Source organism: Lipophrys pholis (genome assembly GCF_963383615.2).
Source record: "Lipophrys pholis genome assembly, chromosome: 21".
NCBI classification, from domain to species: Eukaryota; Metazoa; Chordata; class Actinopteri; order Blenniiformes; family Blenniidae; genus Lipophrys; species Lipophrys pholis.
The window spans coordinates 9,150,442-9,168,318 of NC_137649.1; the positions used below are offsets into that span (position 1 = coordinate 9,150,442).

The following is a 17,877-nucleotide window of genomic DNA, read 5'->3' on the forward strand; positions in this document are numbered from 1 at the left end:
ATCTCTCAGTATCGTATTTACATAAGTTTAATTGCTTTTATTTTTGCGACATTCCTTTATTCTTTTATTGATTTGAGAGGGTGCAGCACCTAACAACTCCGCTGTACTCTCTGCACTGGCTGCATGTGTGTCAAAGGATCCACTTCAAAATCGTACTTCTTGTCTTTAAAGCTTTGACCGGTTTCCGGCTTAAATACAGCTCAGATTTATTAGTAGAATATGAAGCATGCAAACCCCTGATATCCTCAGGAAGGGATTTACTAAGTGTTTCAGAGTCAGAAGAAACAAGGTGAAGCAGCTCTTAGTTCCCATGCTCCTGGTGTGTGGAACAAACTTCCTGAATCTTAATTGCCAAAGATAAAGTTTCTTAATTGCCATATTTTAATGGTTTTTTTCCTGTAAAAAGCTGTGAATTGACTTTATATATCTTTTTGTATGCTCTTCTCTATTAACGAAGAGCAGTGAGGAATAATAAGGAAACTGGTGGAAAATATAAAGTTAAAGACTTTAACTTTATATTTCCCATCAGTTTGTTTTGAGGCTGTTTCCCTGGTGTAAATGCTTTTTGTGTTGGGATATTAATTCATCACCGTGACGGCAGAGTCGCAGTGCGCACCATAAATTCATGTTTCTGAAGTTGTGCCAGACGTGACCATTATTATTAACCTCATTAATACAGATACACCTTCATGGAGCTAAACAGACTTAGAACAAGTCAAGAACAAGAACAAAAACACTTACTCTGCTGAAGAATCGGTGTGTTGTTTGTAGTGAGCCCTGTAGTCACACCACACACTATCAGATCAGAAGAGTAAGGCGATTCCTGGCCAGCCGTTACCATAGTAACCATGTCAAGCATAGTAAACATAGCAACGTCCAAATGACAAGAGGGGAAACAAAACGAAGAAATGTATATTTAATTACATTGTTAGCTCTGAAATTACTCTTCAAGTTTGTTTCATCAAGGAGAGTTTCGTTTCAGATTGTCACCAGTTACGTGAACTCAAAGAGGCGTTCATTACAAATCTAGCGCCTTTTTCCACTGCGGGCCACCGTACCGGCTCATGACAGTCACATGACTCACGCTACATGCTAGTGGATGCTAACCCAAAACACTGAGTACAAACATGGACATTTTCCAGTAGACGAGCGGTTCAACGTGTTTCAAAGTGTTCGGCTGCCTGCCAAAGGAGATGCATGTCCCCGGAGGTGGTTCGTTGTTGATGCCGATCGTTACGTAATTTAATTGTGAGTAATAAGAGCGAGCTACAATGCTCGCATCTTCCAGGCGTTTCTTTTTTTAATCAATGTTTACAAACTGCCGATCACGTCTACTTCGCAGTTCTTTTCTTCTTGCTTTTGGAGAGTGGAAAATAGAGGTTTGAAGATGCCTCAGTCTGCAGCTGTCATCAGTGGCATCCAGAGGATGGTCCTCTACGAAACCAGAGCTGTAAGTTTTATAATCATTCATGTAAACACACACCATAAACCACAATGCAGGGCAAAGTGGGTGAGCTTTCACTAAAATAAAGCCTCCTGCTTTAATTTGGATACTTACTAGTCATATAATCTCATAGTCTCATATATATTTTTTTTTCAACACACACACATTACAATAGTTTTGCAGTACAGGTGCACCATCGAGACAGTGGACTTTTTTTAGTTATTTCAACATTTATTACATTTACACAAAACAGTTTCAAGCCTTTCTTTCTAAAATGTTAGTTGCAGTCATCATGGCCTTCAGTCAAACAAAACAAGTCAACATCAGAATTGAGAATTATAGATATATGTTTTCATATTTTCAAACACTACATTTGGAATTTCACGACATATGAGTTAAACATTTTGAGTAAAGATGACAAAGCTTGCAATATTTCAGTTTGTCTATGACTGATGTAAATGAATATGAATATTTCACAATTGAAATAACACAGTGGAAAATACTGACTTTTCCATTGTATTCATGGAACAAAAGTTTAATCATTATACACACTTGAGTTGTGAAACAAAACCTATATCATCACTATTTATTATTTTAGGTGATTTGTCTTATGCCTACACCAGTGGTACTGTTATCAAATGTGGTCTGAGTTATACACACTTCAAATGGAAACGATGATGTGAATGGTGTCAAAAATGATCCACTCGCCAACTACTTACTGCAACTCACACACACAGAGCAGTGACTCAGTAATCTGAATTTCCAGGATTGCAGTGTACCTGTTTATCATGATTTTCAAAACTATTGTTTTTTTTAGGCTTATATGAATTGGTGTAATGCTGATGGGTTTAAATTGTCAGAGGCAGGTGTCACATCTGCTACAAACTAGACACTGGTGATATATTGTTCAACTGCATGAATATTAGACATCAGTGTTTAGTTTACAGTGTTAACAATGACTTGATTTCTGCTTCTCATGATTGTGAGGAGGATCAGGGAGCACTGTGAAAGGCAGTTGAGTTCTTATATCTAAACACCAGATGGCAGCAAACGTTTGTGATAAGGTATAAATGGAGCCATCTGGACATGACTTCTGTGAAGTCAGTGAAAGATGTGTGTCATAGCTGTCTGGAGTCTAGAGTGACAGTCACAATAGTGGCCAGTCAAAGTTTTAATTTGGTTGGTTTGGCTGTTATACGTTTTGTTCTAATGTGTACGCGTGCGACAGAGCTGCAAGTTGTTGCATTTATTTAGTTAAGAAAATATTAAGCGAGGAACCTCCAAACAGCTGAGGGCATGTCAATGTTTCAGTACAGATATGAACAAAGTTGTTGATGGCTGCCTTCACACTTACTAATATTTGAAAAGCAATTGTTAGAGCTGAATATTTTTATTTTTATTTTTTTACATTTCTGTGCTTATTTCATTGAACATTGGAAACGCACACCGCCTGGACTGCAGAGAATACTGGGAAGTGTGAAACAGAACAAAATGGTTCTGATGGTTGCAGAATGTCCTGATACACAATGTTCCGTATCAACACTCTTTTGAACAGAATTTTTTTTTTTTTTAACTCCTTTTTCAACCTTCTCTGAGAAAACTAATCTTAACTGAATTCGACACACAAAACATCACAAATAATGTTACAATTCATCCCTTTTCTGTGAAGTATGTGCTGTAAACATAAATACTATGCATTATGTACACTATGTACATTGAAAACCTATCGTATGTATTTTGTACAAAATCCCCAAAATGTTTCCAGTTTGAGTTGCTCATTGTGTGTGGAGGGAAAAAAGTTGCACCTTGATAGAAGTAAGCCTAAAGTGATAATGTAATAATGGCCCTGCACTTTAGAGAGCCAGATTCTCCTGATATTGAAATTTGAGAACTGCATGTCTTCTCTTGGCTTCAATTACTCAGTGTTCTCTCGACACTTACTCTATATGCGTGGCTTAAGCTGCACTTCATCCAGGAGAAATCATCTTATCTCCTAAATATGGAAACGGCAATGTAACTGGTCTCTTGTACAAATTGGCAGTGTGTGCTTAGTTTCGTTTAATAAAGACCCACACTCTTCCCATCCTGCACAGATTTCATGAGTTTCTTTTTCTTATCAGAGGTATTTTTTGGTGGGGAGCAACCAGGCACAGACCAAACACAGAGTCTTAAAGATCGACCGCACAGAACCTAAGGACCTGGTCATAATTGACGATAAGGTAAGTGGAGAGTTCCCACCACACTTGGTACAGTCCCCTTGTACACGCTTCTGTAATACAGTAGTTGTAAGCCCTGAGGGAAATTGTACGATCAATCAGTACATCCCCTGTGTATTACTGAAGACAACTCGGATGAGGAGTGCTGAGTGTCGGCCGTTTTCTTCGCCACTTCTCATTACCAGCTTCTATGGACTGCGTGTTGAGCTGTCCTCTTGTGGGAGATTATGATTATGATTAGTTTTATTTTTGAAGCATCTATGACTAAATATCAATCACCCCAATCCTGCCAATATTACTTCAACCTCAAAAAACTAAATGTAAAAGCTAAAATTAGATATTAACCCCTTATAGGGTTCAACCTTTAAGTCTTACTGAATAGTCAATTCTTCTTAATTAATTTTACAAAAGTAAAATATGAGAACCCTTCTGTGCCATGTATTTATAATATCTGTGAAATGTAGAATATTGTCTAAAATGTATGTCAAATGTCATATTATTTTCATATTAATGCGTCTAAATTATATATTTTATAGAGACAGATTTCTGTAAGTGGTTATACAACCTTGTTGACACATTTCGTGCACTATTTAGTACCTCTGTCCTGCAATTTAATGTATTATTTGGTATAAAAGTTGATGAACGTGCTCCTCAAAGTGTCACAATTTTTCATATTTGATCTTTCTTTTTTTTTTTTTTACTAAAACCATCACTCATGTTTCCTTATATACTCACTGGAAAGAAAGATGTGCTTCTTCAAGGCAAAATTGCCAAATTGCCTATATTCTTTGTGTCAATATATGAGAATGTGTCATTATTTACTCAATTTGTAAAGATCTCACAAAAGCACTTATTTCAATATAAAATCACACAACTATGATTCCATGTTTTCTGTGATGGTCAGTCACCTGTCATTGGTAGATAAGTAAGGCTGTGAGGAATGGAATGAAATGAGGAGATCAAAACTAAATATGAATTAGTGGAGGAGATGGTTTCTTAAAAACTGTATTTTTTAGGTTTAGATTTCACACCTGCTTCATTGACAGTCAGTCTAAAACAATTTGTCTAGTATTGGGGCCATTTATTTAATGGTGGCAATTTGTTTAAGATTTCTATTGTATTGCCATTGTACAAGTCCTAATTGACTGTAATTACACCGATTAGTCAAAATTGTGTCATTTACAAGCCGCGTCTTAACTTCTAAGCAATAAACATTTTGGAGTCTCTTGTCTACATGTATGGAAAGAGAAACAGCACAGGTGTAAAGACTTTATGTGTATATTTCTGTAAACACGTTTTTTTTTTTTTTTCCCCAATAGCATGTGTACAATAAGCAAGAGGTGCACGAGTTGCTGGGCCGCCTGGATCTCGGGAACCGCACGAAGATTGGCCAAAAGGGTTCCTCTGGCTTGTCCCGGGCCGTGACGGCCTGTGGCATCGTTGGTGAGTTTGGTCCTTATCTCTTCCTCGCCGGCTTCGCAACAACCTCTGCTGTGCACAATGTTGCACCGCAACGCTTCAGAATTACCTTTGAAGGCTGCAGATTACGTCGACCTGGTTTCGCCTTTTATATGCAGAGAATGGAAACGCAACAAAATAATAGAAACATCTGAAAAGAATAATACAGTCCACTAAACCATAGCCTATGCACCACCCCGAGCAGTGCCGCATTGGTGGAGTCTTACTGTGCAGACTTCAGGTTTGACATAACGGCAGTCATTGGGACGTTATTGAGACGCAACAAGAGGCCTTTCAAATTGTTTATTGTGTTTCTTTTCTTTTTCTTGAAAGTCTAATGGAAGAACCTATGACAGCGTTGTGTACTGAGGGTGGAATTAACTGCAACAGTTTGAAACTGTGCCAATCACCATGTATTGCAAATATTCGTTACGCTTCAGTCGAGACTTCTTCTTTCTTTGGTGTTATAGCGTCTTTGTATGGATTGTGGCTATTTTCTGGAGACAACAGTTGTTGTTATGTATCCGTCTATCCATTGAATTTATTCAATGCACACGACAATCAGCCCCAGCCAATTAGTTACATGGGGTTCCAAGTGCAGCCTTCTACACTAATTATGTCACGTGAATCAATTGCAGCGCCTTTATGAATGCTGAAGAAACGGGGTAAGAAATGTGATTAAAATCAGAGAATAGGTGAATAATTGAAATTTCTGCTTTATGGTGACCAACTGAATTGCAGTAACATACAAAATACTTGATTAGTTTTGGACAAAAGACATTCTCAGCCCCTCCTTCACTGTTTCACATACTGTCCTACAGACCTAATTCTAACTTTGTATAATCAAAATGTTTAATGGATTTTTTTTCTTTTGAGCATTATATGTTCTTCCCCCCCCCCCCCCCCCCCCCGCTTTTGTGATTCATGAACCACAGGTCACTCTCATTTTCTCAAGTCAGCCTTGTTCTTTCTGCTCCATATCTGAAGGCCACGCTTTCTTAAATGAGAAGTTTGTGTAACAGTTCACATGGTTTGCCTCTTAGAATGTTCTTTGTTGGGTAAGGGCTGTATCCAGAAAATGGCACATCACATATATACTTAGGTTGTATAAGGTGCTGTTAAATTTGAGCTTTTATGCAACAAAATTCCATGTGACACTACAAAGGGCAGGGTGCTCTCCACGCATACACACTGATACTTTTTTAAGACACCTAACAGCCAGAGTACTTGGAGATTACCCATGTAGACCTAAATAAAATGTGCAAATAGTACATTGAAAGGCTTGCTGTGTGCTGAGAGTGTCAACTTTTACTCCACCACACTTTTACAACCATACTAAACTGGATCAAAACAGAACAGCTATGTTAGAACAGCTTTTATTATGGGATCGCTATTAGATTTACATGTATTTGATGGTAATTCCACTACAAGTACTAAAGGTGTCATGGAATGATGGCCAGAACAAATGTAGGCATCGCCAATGTTACTGTAACCGGTATTTTGTTAATTAATTTCTGATCTTTGTGCGGATGTTCTCCCGAAAGTCTTTAAGTTATGTAGGCAGATGAGAAGAAAAATTAAAGAATGATGTATTTGGTAGATCGTTTGTTTGTTTCAAAGAGTGTTTACACTGCAATGCCTGTGTATTGTCTTTTAAAATGATATGAATCCTTCCAAGAAACATGCATTTGTGTGCACAGCAGAGTATATGGGTTGTGTTCGTTAAAACTAGAATCTGTGCCAAAGCGAACAGTTTTCCTCTGCTCTTGCCTTTGACTCTTGTTTTGAGATGCTAGAACCAAATGTGCTGACAACCAGACGTCTGACCGTTACATTTCAAAAGCAGAGATCAAGCTGAGATTCTCTCCAGTCTGGGGTCAAAATGAGGGCTGCTTATCACCACCAGGACGAGTCTACAGGCTGCGTATTATTCTTCCACAAGTTACTGAGGCCGCCGTTTGCTTCATGAATCTTTATTGTGTCTTGTTTCTTCATATTTCAGTCCTAGAATCCACCAATCAAAAGATAAGGAGAAAAGTGGTTTCGCCTTGACATTTTGTCGCGACTGCAACACACATCCCACAAATGCATGTTCCTTACAAATGCGGCGCCATTCAAAAAGAAAATAAACAGACTCGGTATGAGATGTATTGCCAGGAAGCATCTTCACAAGAAGGAAAGAATCCAGAAAATACAAATGTCCTCACTTTCTGTGCTTAGCTTATGTTTCCTTTCTCCACAATGCTCCTCCAGTGTGCCTCAAAGATTGAATTCAGCATCCTCATGAGGCCACAGATGGGGCCGGTCACGCCGACACAGACAGATTCTGACTTATGACGTCGGCTTGAATAATTTGGTGCTTTCTTTCTTTGTTCACAAGCTGTTATTTAGCATTTATGTGAAACAAACTCGCATGCAGAGGGCACAGCGTATCCTTGAAGACCTTTTGCATGTTGCCTTTCTTATTACCGTACATAATGAGTCCCATTATTTTTATTCTCCTAAGTTTACTTGTTTTGTCAGTCTGACCCATCCGTTGCCCAGCTCGCACACATGGACTAATACAGCCATCTGTCAGCACAACCTTCGAAAGTTATAGATTGACTTTTTGGAGAGGTAGCTGGCTGCTATACCCCTGCATCTCCAGGAAAATGAGCATCACGGAAACGTTCATTGTTCAATTATTTCTTCTCTCATGATGTATAAATTTAATAAACGTTTGAGCATTTATGTAATTGTAATTGTGATAAGGCCTCCTGGTGAAAACGCAGCACTAAACACCTCATCTTATGAAATAAAATAACGATTCAGATTGATTTTCATGATGTATAACTACATCGTGATGAAAAGATCCACACACAACCTTCATATCGCGAGTTTGCATGTTCTCCATACGCGTGCCTTGATTTTTAGGCGCATGTGTGTGCATGTGCGTGTGTGTGCGTGTGCGTGTGTGTGTGTGTGTGTGTGTGCGTGCGCACTCCGTGATGGACTGATAACCCGTGTCTGCCTTTCTGCTGGGATCGGCGACATGTGGCCCAAGGTTGAATAAAGTGGTATAAAAGATGGATGCAATCTTAAACTTAAATGATGAATAATGAAACGACAAAAGAAATCTTGAAATACTTTTAATAAATCTGTATGAAATCCTTAAATATATGGTTGGAAGACTCACAGTTTAAAATGAAATGACAGGGGGGAAAAAATTGCTTTTCCATTGTTACAGTTTGAGATGTACCTGTTAACCTACTAATTAATATTTTGCACTGTAATTTATCTAATCCTAGCATCTTGTATGCAAGTATACATTTAGGCTAGTTATTAATATATAGAAGGACTCATTATTTTATTACAAAGTGACTAGTATTAGCAGAGCCTTGTTAATTTCCCATTCAACTGAATGCGACTATTTCCCTCCCAGTGGCGATACAGAGCTGCCTCTGGGTTTCTAAAGCTCTTCCCACAGATGACAGGCCCTGGCCTACCTCCACGCCTCACATTTGATTATAAAGGCTGTAACGTTAAAAAGACTAAATGTCAGAGAAGTGGGTTAGCATTTAAAGGAAGTCAAACAGAGCAGGATTGAAATGCCCCGCCTACTGAGACCCAATGCCTTGTAAATACATCATCACCGCGCATGAACAAGTCTTTATCAGCATTATGTATCGACGGTTGAATAGAAGCCATTGATTGAATTACACAATGCTTTCTGGGTCAGATTTTAATTATGTAAGCGTGAATGGACCGGCTTACGTTGGTGAAATTATGAAATAAGACACTCAGATGGTCATGATCCACTCCCACAAATCGAGTTATTTACTTGCTTGTTCTGCTAAAGCTGTAGCTGATTTTCCAGGGACAGAAAGGTTGACCTTCAAAACCAACTTCTTCACTTTATTTTTTATTTTTTTCTCTCCCTGAACTTTAACCACATCACAGAACCTTTTGTGGTTATGTCAGTAGTGCTGTGAAACGAATATGTGTCTTGAAGAAACAGCGTATTTGGTGTTTGATGTGTAACATTTGTCCTACTTTTGTCTGGGTAGGGTTCGTTCGGTTCCTGGAAGGTTATTACATTGTGTTGATCACCAAGCGCAGAAAAATGGCCGATATCGGTGGCCACTCCATCTACAAAATTGAAGACACCACGATGATCTACATCCCCAATGACTCGGTCAGAGTTACACATCCCGATGAAGCAAGGTACTGGCACGCCTCAAACACATTTTGCCATTTAGGACTGTCAAGCCGGGTTTATCCGATATGTTTTTTTCAAACTTTGCAGAATAGATTTTTCACATGTTTCGATGAAAATGCCAAAATAGGCAGTTTATTACTCTGAGTGTTAATGTGTTGGAGTTTTATCTTTCAGATACGTGCGGATCTTTCAGAATGTGGACCTTTCCAGCAACTTTTACTTCAGGTAAGAAAATGCCGGCGGGCTCAGTCTCAGCAATACTGAAATATAGAGGTTCCTCTAAAATATTAATATTTTTAAAAAGGTTAATTGTGGCTTTTTGCATTCAGTTTTGGCTCTGGAGGCTTTGGACAAACTTTTTTTCAGCTTTATTAACACTTAATATACACGAAAAATAGTTGTGTCTTTTGAGGTGCGTTTTCACACCTGTACGCAGAAGGTTATGTTTCAGCCTAATTTGTTTGTCGAATAAAAAAACGGGACAAAAACTTGTGAACAGATGTCAATACATGAAGAACACTGATTTTCACATGTCGCTGTCAAAATCAACCTAAACAGAGCTTGAAGTGAGTGAAAAGTCAGAAGGACCTGTGTGTGATGTGTGTGTGCGTGCACATTCACAAAGTGCACTTATGGCGACTCGCAGATGAATTGTCTTGTGGTGTTAAAATTTGATCTGGAGATGTCACACAGCAGACGGCCGAGCATGTGCGATGAGGCTGCTCTGTCTAAAAATGGTTTCAGTTTGTTTGCCTTTTGTTTAGTTTTTTTCCCCTTTGTATCTTGGTTAATGTGCCAGTTGTCAAAAGTTTGTTTTCTCGTGTGAAATACATTCGATGCATTGGATTGTACAACACGTGGAAAAAGGTTTCATTGCAGTCAGGTCACATCTGACACGAGTTAAAGCGACAGGACACTTCGCCTTTGCTTTCATACGACTGTAAGTTCCTTCATGCCCTGCAGCTACAGTTATGACCTGAGCCACTCGCTGCAGTACAACCTGACTCTGCTGCAGAGGCCCTTCGAGCTGTGGTCGTCAGCAGCCTCCCCTGCTGAGGAAGAGGTGCACACGCAAAGCAAGCAGGACAGCTTTGACATCTTTGAGGAAGAGGGTTTGCCTACACAAGGTGAGCGGAAGTCTTGGCACATTGTGTCGGTTCTGATGGGTCTTTACAGAGAAAGAGTTTGCGGCGGCACCTGCGTTACCTCGCTGATGAAACCTGGGCCACAGTGGCCGCAAGAAAGAAACGCAAGCACACATCAAATTTTCAAAGGAAAAAGACAGTATTGGAAGCTAGAAACATGGACAGTAATAGCATTGATGGGGAAACTGAAGGACAGAGTAGAAGCTGAACACCAGGGAACAGAATTGGCTTTGAGGTAATATAAAGCTTGATAAACTCCTGGTTGAATCGTATATAACATTGCTTTACAGTAAAAAGTACGCTTATTTGAAGTACTGAATTTTTTTGGTTGTCAAGCAACAAGATATCTCAGCCAATTTGAGGAAGCAGGCTGCAAACCACACTGACCCTCGCGGTAGCAACTTTCTGAAGCTTTCACAAAATTACAAGTAAACATTTTTTTGCACAGCAGATACATTTTCAAAGAAGATTGTCAATATTTGTGTCCTCCTGACATTATGCCTGCGCCAACCCAGTCCTCAGTGACCTGGCCATGAATTAATTGGGTCGAAGAGGTAAAAATTGCTCTTTTGATTTCAACGGTTGCAGACTCCAGAGTTAGGCTAATGACAGCATTAGATAACTTCAGCGTGGATGAATACAAAAGTTGTACGGGCAGTCAGAAAGAGCAGTGACATATTGGGCCGCGTAGCAGTGAGAAAGCCAAGAGACAATATAGCAAAGGGCTGCTGCAGTGGTTAAAAAAGGAGCATCACTTTAGAAACCTTTCATATTCTTCAATAAGTCCGCAGGCCTGAAATATGCAACAATGCCAGCACAATAAGCAAGTTGTGCATGTTTTACTTTCTAAAGCGTGTAACTGCAAAGCATAGTTCTATGTTTACTTTAGTAAAAAAAAAAAATCTACTCGGTTGTTTTTCTCTTGCAGGAAATATAAAACATGTTTAAAAGAAGATCTTCTTAAATAGCTCTGAGTTGACTTTGTGGTAAAATTACATAACCCAGTTATGTCTGTTTCTACATGGTCTGTGTCACATCACCTAATTGTTTTTGCTTCCTCACTGATAATTTGGACTGATACAAGTTTTGTGTAATGACCCAAAGGTTTAATGTGTTCCCATTTCTTTTTCCACTACAGTGGTTTATGGCCTTCAGAACGAGCCGTACTACAAGTACGTGTGGAACGGCAAGCTCCTGGAGCGAGTCAAGGACATTGTGCATTTTGACTGGCTCATGTATATAATCCACGGCTTCTGCGGCCAGTCGAGTATCCTTTTTTGTTTTGCGTGATCAAGTTACTGTGTATTTGAAATTGAAAACATGCCTTTTCACAACATACACACTACCAGTCAAAGGTTTCAACACACCTTCTCATTCAATGTTTTTTCTTCACTTCGTGAGGTGTAGTGAAATATAAGTAAAACATTAAATGAGAAGGTGTCTCCAAACTTTTGAGTGGTAGTGTATACCTGTGCAAAACGTATATCTTAGAAGTGTGTTTGGCCTTGATGTGGTACTTCACTTGTTCATGTATTTATTTAGAGCACATGAGTAGCAAACACGAGCGTGTCTCACATTGTTGTTTTCTGCCCACACTCCTCCGCGTCGGGCGTCACTTGTTGAGCTGCGCCCAGCCTCAAACGGAGCACGTGGCATGTGAGCGAGGCTGCGTTTGTTTTTAGAGCTTTGTCAAAGCAAATATGCAAAAAATATGCAATGGCCATCAGGTATGTAAACACCGGCTTGTGCATAATCTGTCCATGTGCTATCTGCAGGGGAAAATGCATTGTCCATATCAAGTAGATGAGCCACGGGATGATGCACTCACGTCTTAAGCAAATTCTGGTGTTTTGCACGCCTGCAGACATTGGTTTTTTTCATTTTTTTGGTTTTCATTTGAGTTGACATGTCGCTTTTATTGGGAAGTTTTGAGTGCGTCCCAGGGAACCGGTGCTATATTATTAATTTTTGAAGGCTTTTGTTCAATTGATGAATGAGTTGGTGATGCAGTTGGGCTTCGGGCTCGTCTAGCCCTGAGTAAAAAGTCTGATTTATGAGTATAAAAGTCTGCCTTAGGTTCAATATTCTGATTTCAGTCAGTCAGTATCATATATCCTTCACATAAATCAGTAATCACTATAATAGGGGTTGCATTTTTTTTTTGCTAATAACTCTGGGAAAACTGACTTCTTTTTTTAATGGTTGTTTACTTTTAATTAATATTTTGAAAGCAGCATTTGTTTGAAGCTTGTGTCCTGGAAGGAGCATACGCTGAAGAACACTTTAGAGACGGTGCAAACCACCAGACTGTTGTTTCCTGTTGTCTCGCTGGCACAGCAACAATATGTGGGCGCTCCGAATTTTGACAATTCCTGGAAACTGTTTGGCCTTCAGTGTTGTTTTTCTGAGTGTGTGAAAGAAATAAAAGGAGTCTCACTGGATGAGACGCTAGAAAACACTTACCGCCAATGGGACGACACTGAAATCTGGAGGCAGGTGGTAAATCATTGGTTCTCAAAGTGATGCGGGCCTCTGCTGTGGAGATGCTGCAGTGCTTCAGGAGGGGCACAGCAGCAGGGGTAAGGGTTAATCCTCTTCCCAGTGTCATTTTCCCCCGTTACATTTCCATAAAAAGGGAAGGAATGTTGTGTTGTGTGCATTTTAAAGGATCATGTACTAAGATTTTGACTTACTTTACCGATAGAGTACATAAAAAGGAGGACACCTTCTGTTTGTGATAATGAAATTAGCTTCCATCCAAATATTTTTAGCGTCTGCTCATCTAAGCATCAAGATAAGAACCAGTGTGAGACTATGACAAGTGTGTGGGGAAACGCCAGACTACGGTGATGAAACGTAATTTAGATTTGTGTATTTTACAAGTGCTATGAGTGTGTTTACACAGGTGATGCCGTCCTTGTCGGGTTTTTTTTTACCATTCCTCCTTTACTCGCTGACAACAGAGCTCCTTATCTACGGCCGGCCTGTTCACATCACTCTCATTGCCAGGCGATCCAGCAAGTTCGCCGGGACCCGCTTCCTCAAAAGAGGAGCCAACTGTGAGGTAGAGCAGTTGCCGGGGCAACGGGAAATAATAGATAGTGGAGGCAGGGCTGAAAGCCATTGGGATGATTGGGATGACTAAGGTTGCTCACAGGGGGTTAATTTGACCCACTGCCTCTTTCTTGAGTATGCATAAGTGTCTGTGTGGGTGTATGGTGGGATAGAGAGATAAAAAAACAACTTTATGAACTCACAGAATTATCTAAGATTAAGGTAAACTTTATTTTCACACTTACAGGCAAATTGGTTGTTTAATTCCAGGGTCTTTGGTGTTTGATTTGGACTATCATAGTTTTGCTTGAATAGGCTTGAGAACCCTTTGACTACATAACTGTATTAACTATGAATAATAGTAATGTCTTTTTTTTGTTGCTTTGACATTTTGAAAGGTCTGCCATGACAAAAGAGTGTCATCAGTGAAAAGTGTCGCTGTGATTTAACCAGATTTTCTAACAACCTTACGATAGGTTAAAATCTGATTGTACACCACAGGGTTCAGTGTAGCAGCAGATCCAGTTTGCATATCTGTGTAAGAATTGTGAGATTTAAAAAAGTAATAATTAAAAATCCCCATTCAAGGTGATGTATGCATTCTTATAGTGAATCTATGAAGATCTCAAATAAGCAACATAATGATTGCCTCTAAATCGAATCTTTGTTTGTGGTTTTCACCCAAATTAAAATCAAGGAAAATATTTATTCCTGATCTACACTACTGCTTTTTTTTTTTTATTGTCTTCATCCTTGTGTTTTCTTTTCTTCCAGGGAGATGTAGCTAATGAAGTAGAGACTGAACAGATCGTCCACGATGCCTCAGTAATGTCTTTTACAGCAGGAAGCTACTCGTCCTATGTCCAGGTGCGAGGTTCAGTGCCGCTCTACTGGTCTCAGGATATTTCCACCATGATGCCAAAACCTCCAATCCGATGTAAGATTGCTTTGTTACACGTCTTATCCTTTTGTGCGTCTGGCTGAGATATCTAACATCATATTTGGCTTTTTGACATTTTTGAGATGGAAAAAGTTAAAAGGTAAAAAAAAAAAAAATGAATAAAATGTCCAAAGTGGATGGTTAGATTTCAGCCTGAACCCGAAACAAGCTTTCCAGTCCAGAGGGAGGAGGCAATTTGAAGAAATGCACTAAAAAAATAAAAGATTGGTTTCATACTCAGGCCATTATTTGCAAGCAAGGGCACAAAGGTTAAAAAAAATAAATTAAAAAAAATCCCAAAAAGGAGTCTATGAAGTGAGGATTGCCCCCTGTTGGTTTTCATATTTGTATCCTGTCTGCCATCTCATTATGTCTGGGATAAAAAAAAACATGAAACACACAGGAAAACACTGGTGGTAGCTTGTGTACAATGCCTGTATTAAATCATAATCTGTTTTCCCTCCGGTTTGCCCTTTAATTCATCCTCGGATGACATTTTGCCTGTGTGAGATAGACACACTAAGATCCCTCGGTGTATCAACTTACCTCATCATCCTGCTTCCACTTTGATCCCTAAAGACAGTCCTTATCTGACATTTTGCTAAATGTTGCCCCAACCTTGCACCATTAGTTTAGCTTACACTGTCTGTGTGTCTTTGTAGTTTGACACTGTGTGCCCTCCTGAGGTTAGTATACGTTCCCCTTGTTGGGTGATATTCAGCCTTCAGTGAGGATCTGAAAGCAAATCCCAGAATTGTGTGTTAATCCTGTGATTGTTTTCATGTGCTTTCAGGTGTAAACATATTCACACCAGTGTTAAAGGACTCGCTCAGCATTTAATCTATGCACGACTTTTCTGATAGAACAGGTTGTCCCGGCATGTGAGGAACTTTGATGCTTTCATCTCATTAGCCCACTAATTGTGTATAGAAAGACTGTTATTACATTTCACTTTAGCATTATCTCTGATAGTGAAAATAGATGACATTAATTTTAATCAGGTCTTATCGGTTGAACTTTAATATGTTGTGAGCCCGCCTCTGGCTCGAGTGTTGTGGGACCGATAAAGCCACATTTTAAACAAAGCTCAGCTCACAATCCACTGATACCTGACCCACATTCAATACATTTGTAAACGGTATCTGATTGTGATGCTGGCAGGAACAAATGACAGCTATTAGATGAATCTAGGTCAATGACGTGCCGAAGAGACAGTTTGAGGTCAGCCTTGGTGCATGCAGGAGACAGCCATTCATATCACACCGTGCCACAGCCATTACCTCGTCTCTGCTATCACTTTAAAGACTTGAGTGTTGCGTAAATATATATGTATTGTGTTTATGACCGCCACAATATACCGTAAATCCATGGTTGTGAGGGAGATGACCTTAATTGGTCATGGTCCTTCATCCTCATCATCGCTATTGAGTACATAAACTATTTTTTTTATAAACTATCATCTCCTCTGAGACATTAGTGGACAGAAGCTGAACGCGGTTTGCTTGTCTTTGTCAGTGTTGAGGTGCAGTCGTGTCAGATGAGCGGCAGCATGATCTGACCTATTTCTGCAAATGGAGCTTTACCACTCCAGTGTCGGGACATGTGCAGGTCCGGAGCAATGCTTCACTGCTGATTGGAGGGAAAATATAAAAAGGAATGAACGCAAAGATGAAAGTGGGGGACGAAATGTGTGAAAATGTTTTAAGATGAGCTGGAGAACCAAAGGTTCATTTGGGATTAATCTTTACTACTCATTCTGACAAGAGTAAATAATGATAAAAACGTTTTAAACTATAATTAATTGGCTTCCATTGTACTCCTTGAAATCTTTCTGAATCACTGAAATAATTACAAGTTTCATCTTCTTTTAATAGAATATTTCAAGACTTTTTATTTATCTTCAGTGGAAAAAGAAAGGTAATTATGTCATTTATATGACTGAAATATTGACAAAAATCACACATATGCCATGCCATTCATATTAAAATGACTCTACAGGGATCTATAGGATTTTTGCATTTCTTTTTGTGAGGCTGCATAGTGATGCATTGGGTTGCACCCACTGGTGTCTTCTTATAACATGTTTTTTGTAAGTGGGCTGAATATTGGAATTTAGCAACATTAATGATTTTAAAACTCGTGTCACAAACTTTTTAATGAAGGATTGTGGAGTGTGTACATGTTTGATTGCATAATACCTTTGCCATCTTTGTTTTAGTGGTCTTTTAATGAGTGTTTTGGTCTTGTCTGGTTTATCATGAGTCTTTCACTCCTCAGGATCCCTTGTTACCTCCTTTTCTGCCCATGACTTTCTCTTTTTGTTTTTATTGGTGTCATTTTGGTCGGGCCTTGCTTGTTAAAGAAATCATTTGATCCCAAGCAACTGAATGGTAAAATGAAAAAAAAAAAGACTTTTCTCAGATGCATTAGGCCAATGATTCAAAATGGACATACTGTAACTTTTAAAAGCTTATATGCATAACACACATCATAATGGCGTGTATGTTATGTATGTAATTTTTGTAATGATCAAAATCCTGTTCAAGCTACACCTATCTCAATTTCCAGCACCGTTTTAACTCATTTATCATTGTTAGTTTTATGGCAACAGAAAGAAAAGTAGGAAGTTACCATATATGGTTGATTACCAATAAACATAAGCTTCAGCATCCTGCTTCCTGGCATGTGGTTCTCTTATGTCTCATTGCCAAATGAGCAACAAAGTAAATTTTGATCTTGATAAAGATCTTAACATGTCAATTTCTTCCTTTGTAGTGGATCAAGCTGACCCCTATGCCCATGTAGCTGCCCTCCATTTTGACCAGATGCTGCAGCGCTTTGGCTCACCTATTATCATCCTCAACCTGGTGAAGGTAAACAACACTAATAAAGTAACCATATGGCTAGTGTGGTTCAAGTGTGGAAATGTGACTGCAAAACACTTACAAAGCTAATCTCAATCGTTTCCCCGTCAACCTTTGGTGCGATTCACTTTAATGATTTAATGAAAGTAATTTAATTAAATTCAGCACTAAACAAACAAAGCAACACTTTGTAAAAGGTTTTAGAAGCTCCGTATCGTCGGATCAGATCGTATTCAATGCCAACAATGGATTAATTTCTACTTCTTTTGTACATTTTATAAGCTGTGTAAGAGGATGTAATGTTGAAATGATGTAAGAAGTAAATATAAGCCTTTGACTTTTTTGTAATATCTTTGAATTACATCAGCAATTCCAGTAGATTCACTCAATAAGTAGTTGGCGTGTTGAACTAATCCATTCACCAGAGGTTTTCTTGGGGCTTAGTGATGACAAGCAGATAAACTCCTCTCGTATCGCTCGAAAAACACACAGGCAGCTGCAAAAAGGAACGTTTCAATGCACATATTCACAGAGTTGTTTGTTTGACCACAAACTGGT

At 39.1% G+C, this 17,877-nt stretch overlaps 1 protein-coding gene across 1 annotated transcript in view; it reads left to right on the forward strand.

Annotated features, from left to right (window-relative positions):
* The first annotated feature begins 1,066 nt into the window (after positions 1-1,066).
* Positions 1,067-17,877, forward strand: part of fig4a (FIG4 phosphoinositide 5-phosphatase a) — a 47,759-nt gene continuing 30,948 nt past the window's right edge. Inside the window, exons 1-11 of the mRNA XM_080491146.1 lie at positions 1,067-1,248; positions 1,343-1,450; positions 3,565-3,663; positions 4,980-5,103; positions 9,165-9,321; positions 9,491-9,541; positions 10,280-10,443; positions 11,600-11,728; positions 13,425-13,525; positions 14,290-14,452; positions 17,231-17,328. Of these exons, the coding sequence (XP_080347272.1) occupies positions 1,388-1,450; positions 3,565-3,663; positions 4,980-5,103; positions 9,165-9,321; positions 9,491-9,541; positions 10,280-10,443; positions 11,600-11,728; positions 13,425-13,525; positions 14,290-14,452; positions 17,231-17,328 (1,149 nt within the window). The 5' untranslated portion in view covers positions 1,067-1,248; positions 1,343-1,387. The remainder of the gene's footprint in view (positions 1,249-1,342; positions 1,451-3,564; positions 3,664-4,979; positions 5,104-9,164; positions 9,322-9,490; positions 9,542-10,279; positions 10,444-11,599; positions 11,729-13,424; positions 13,526-14,289; positions 14,453-17,230; positions 17,329-17,877) is intronic.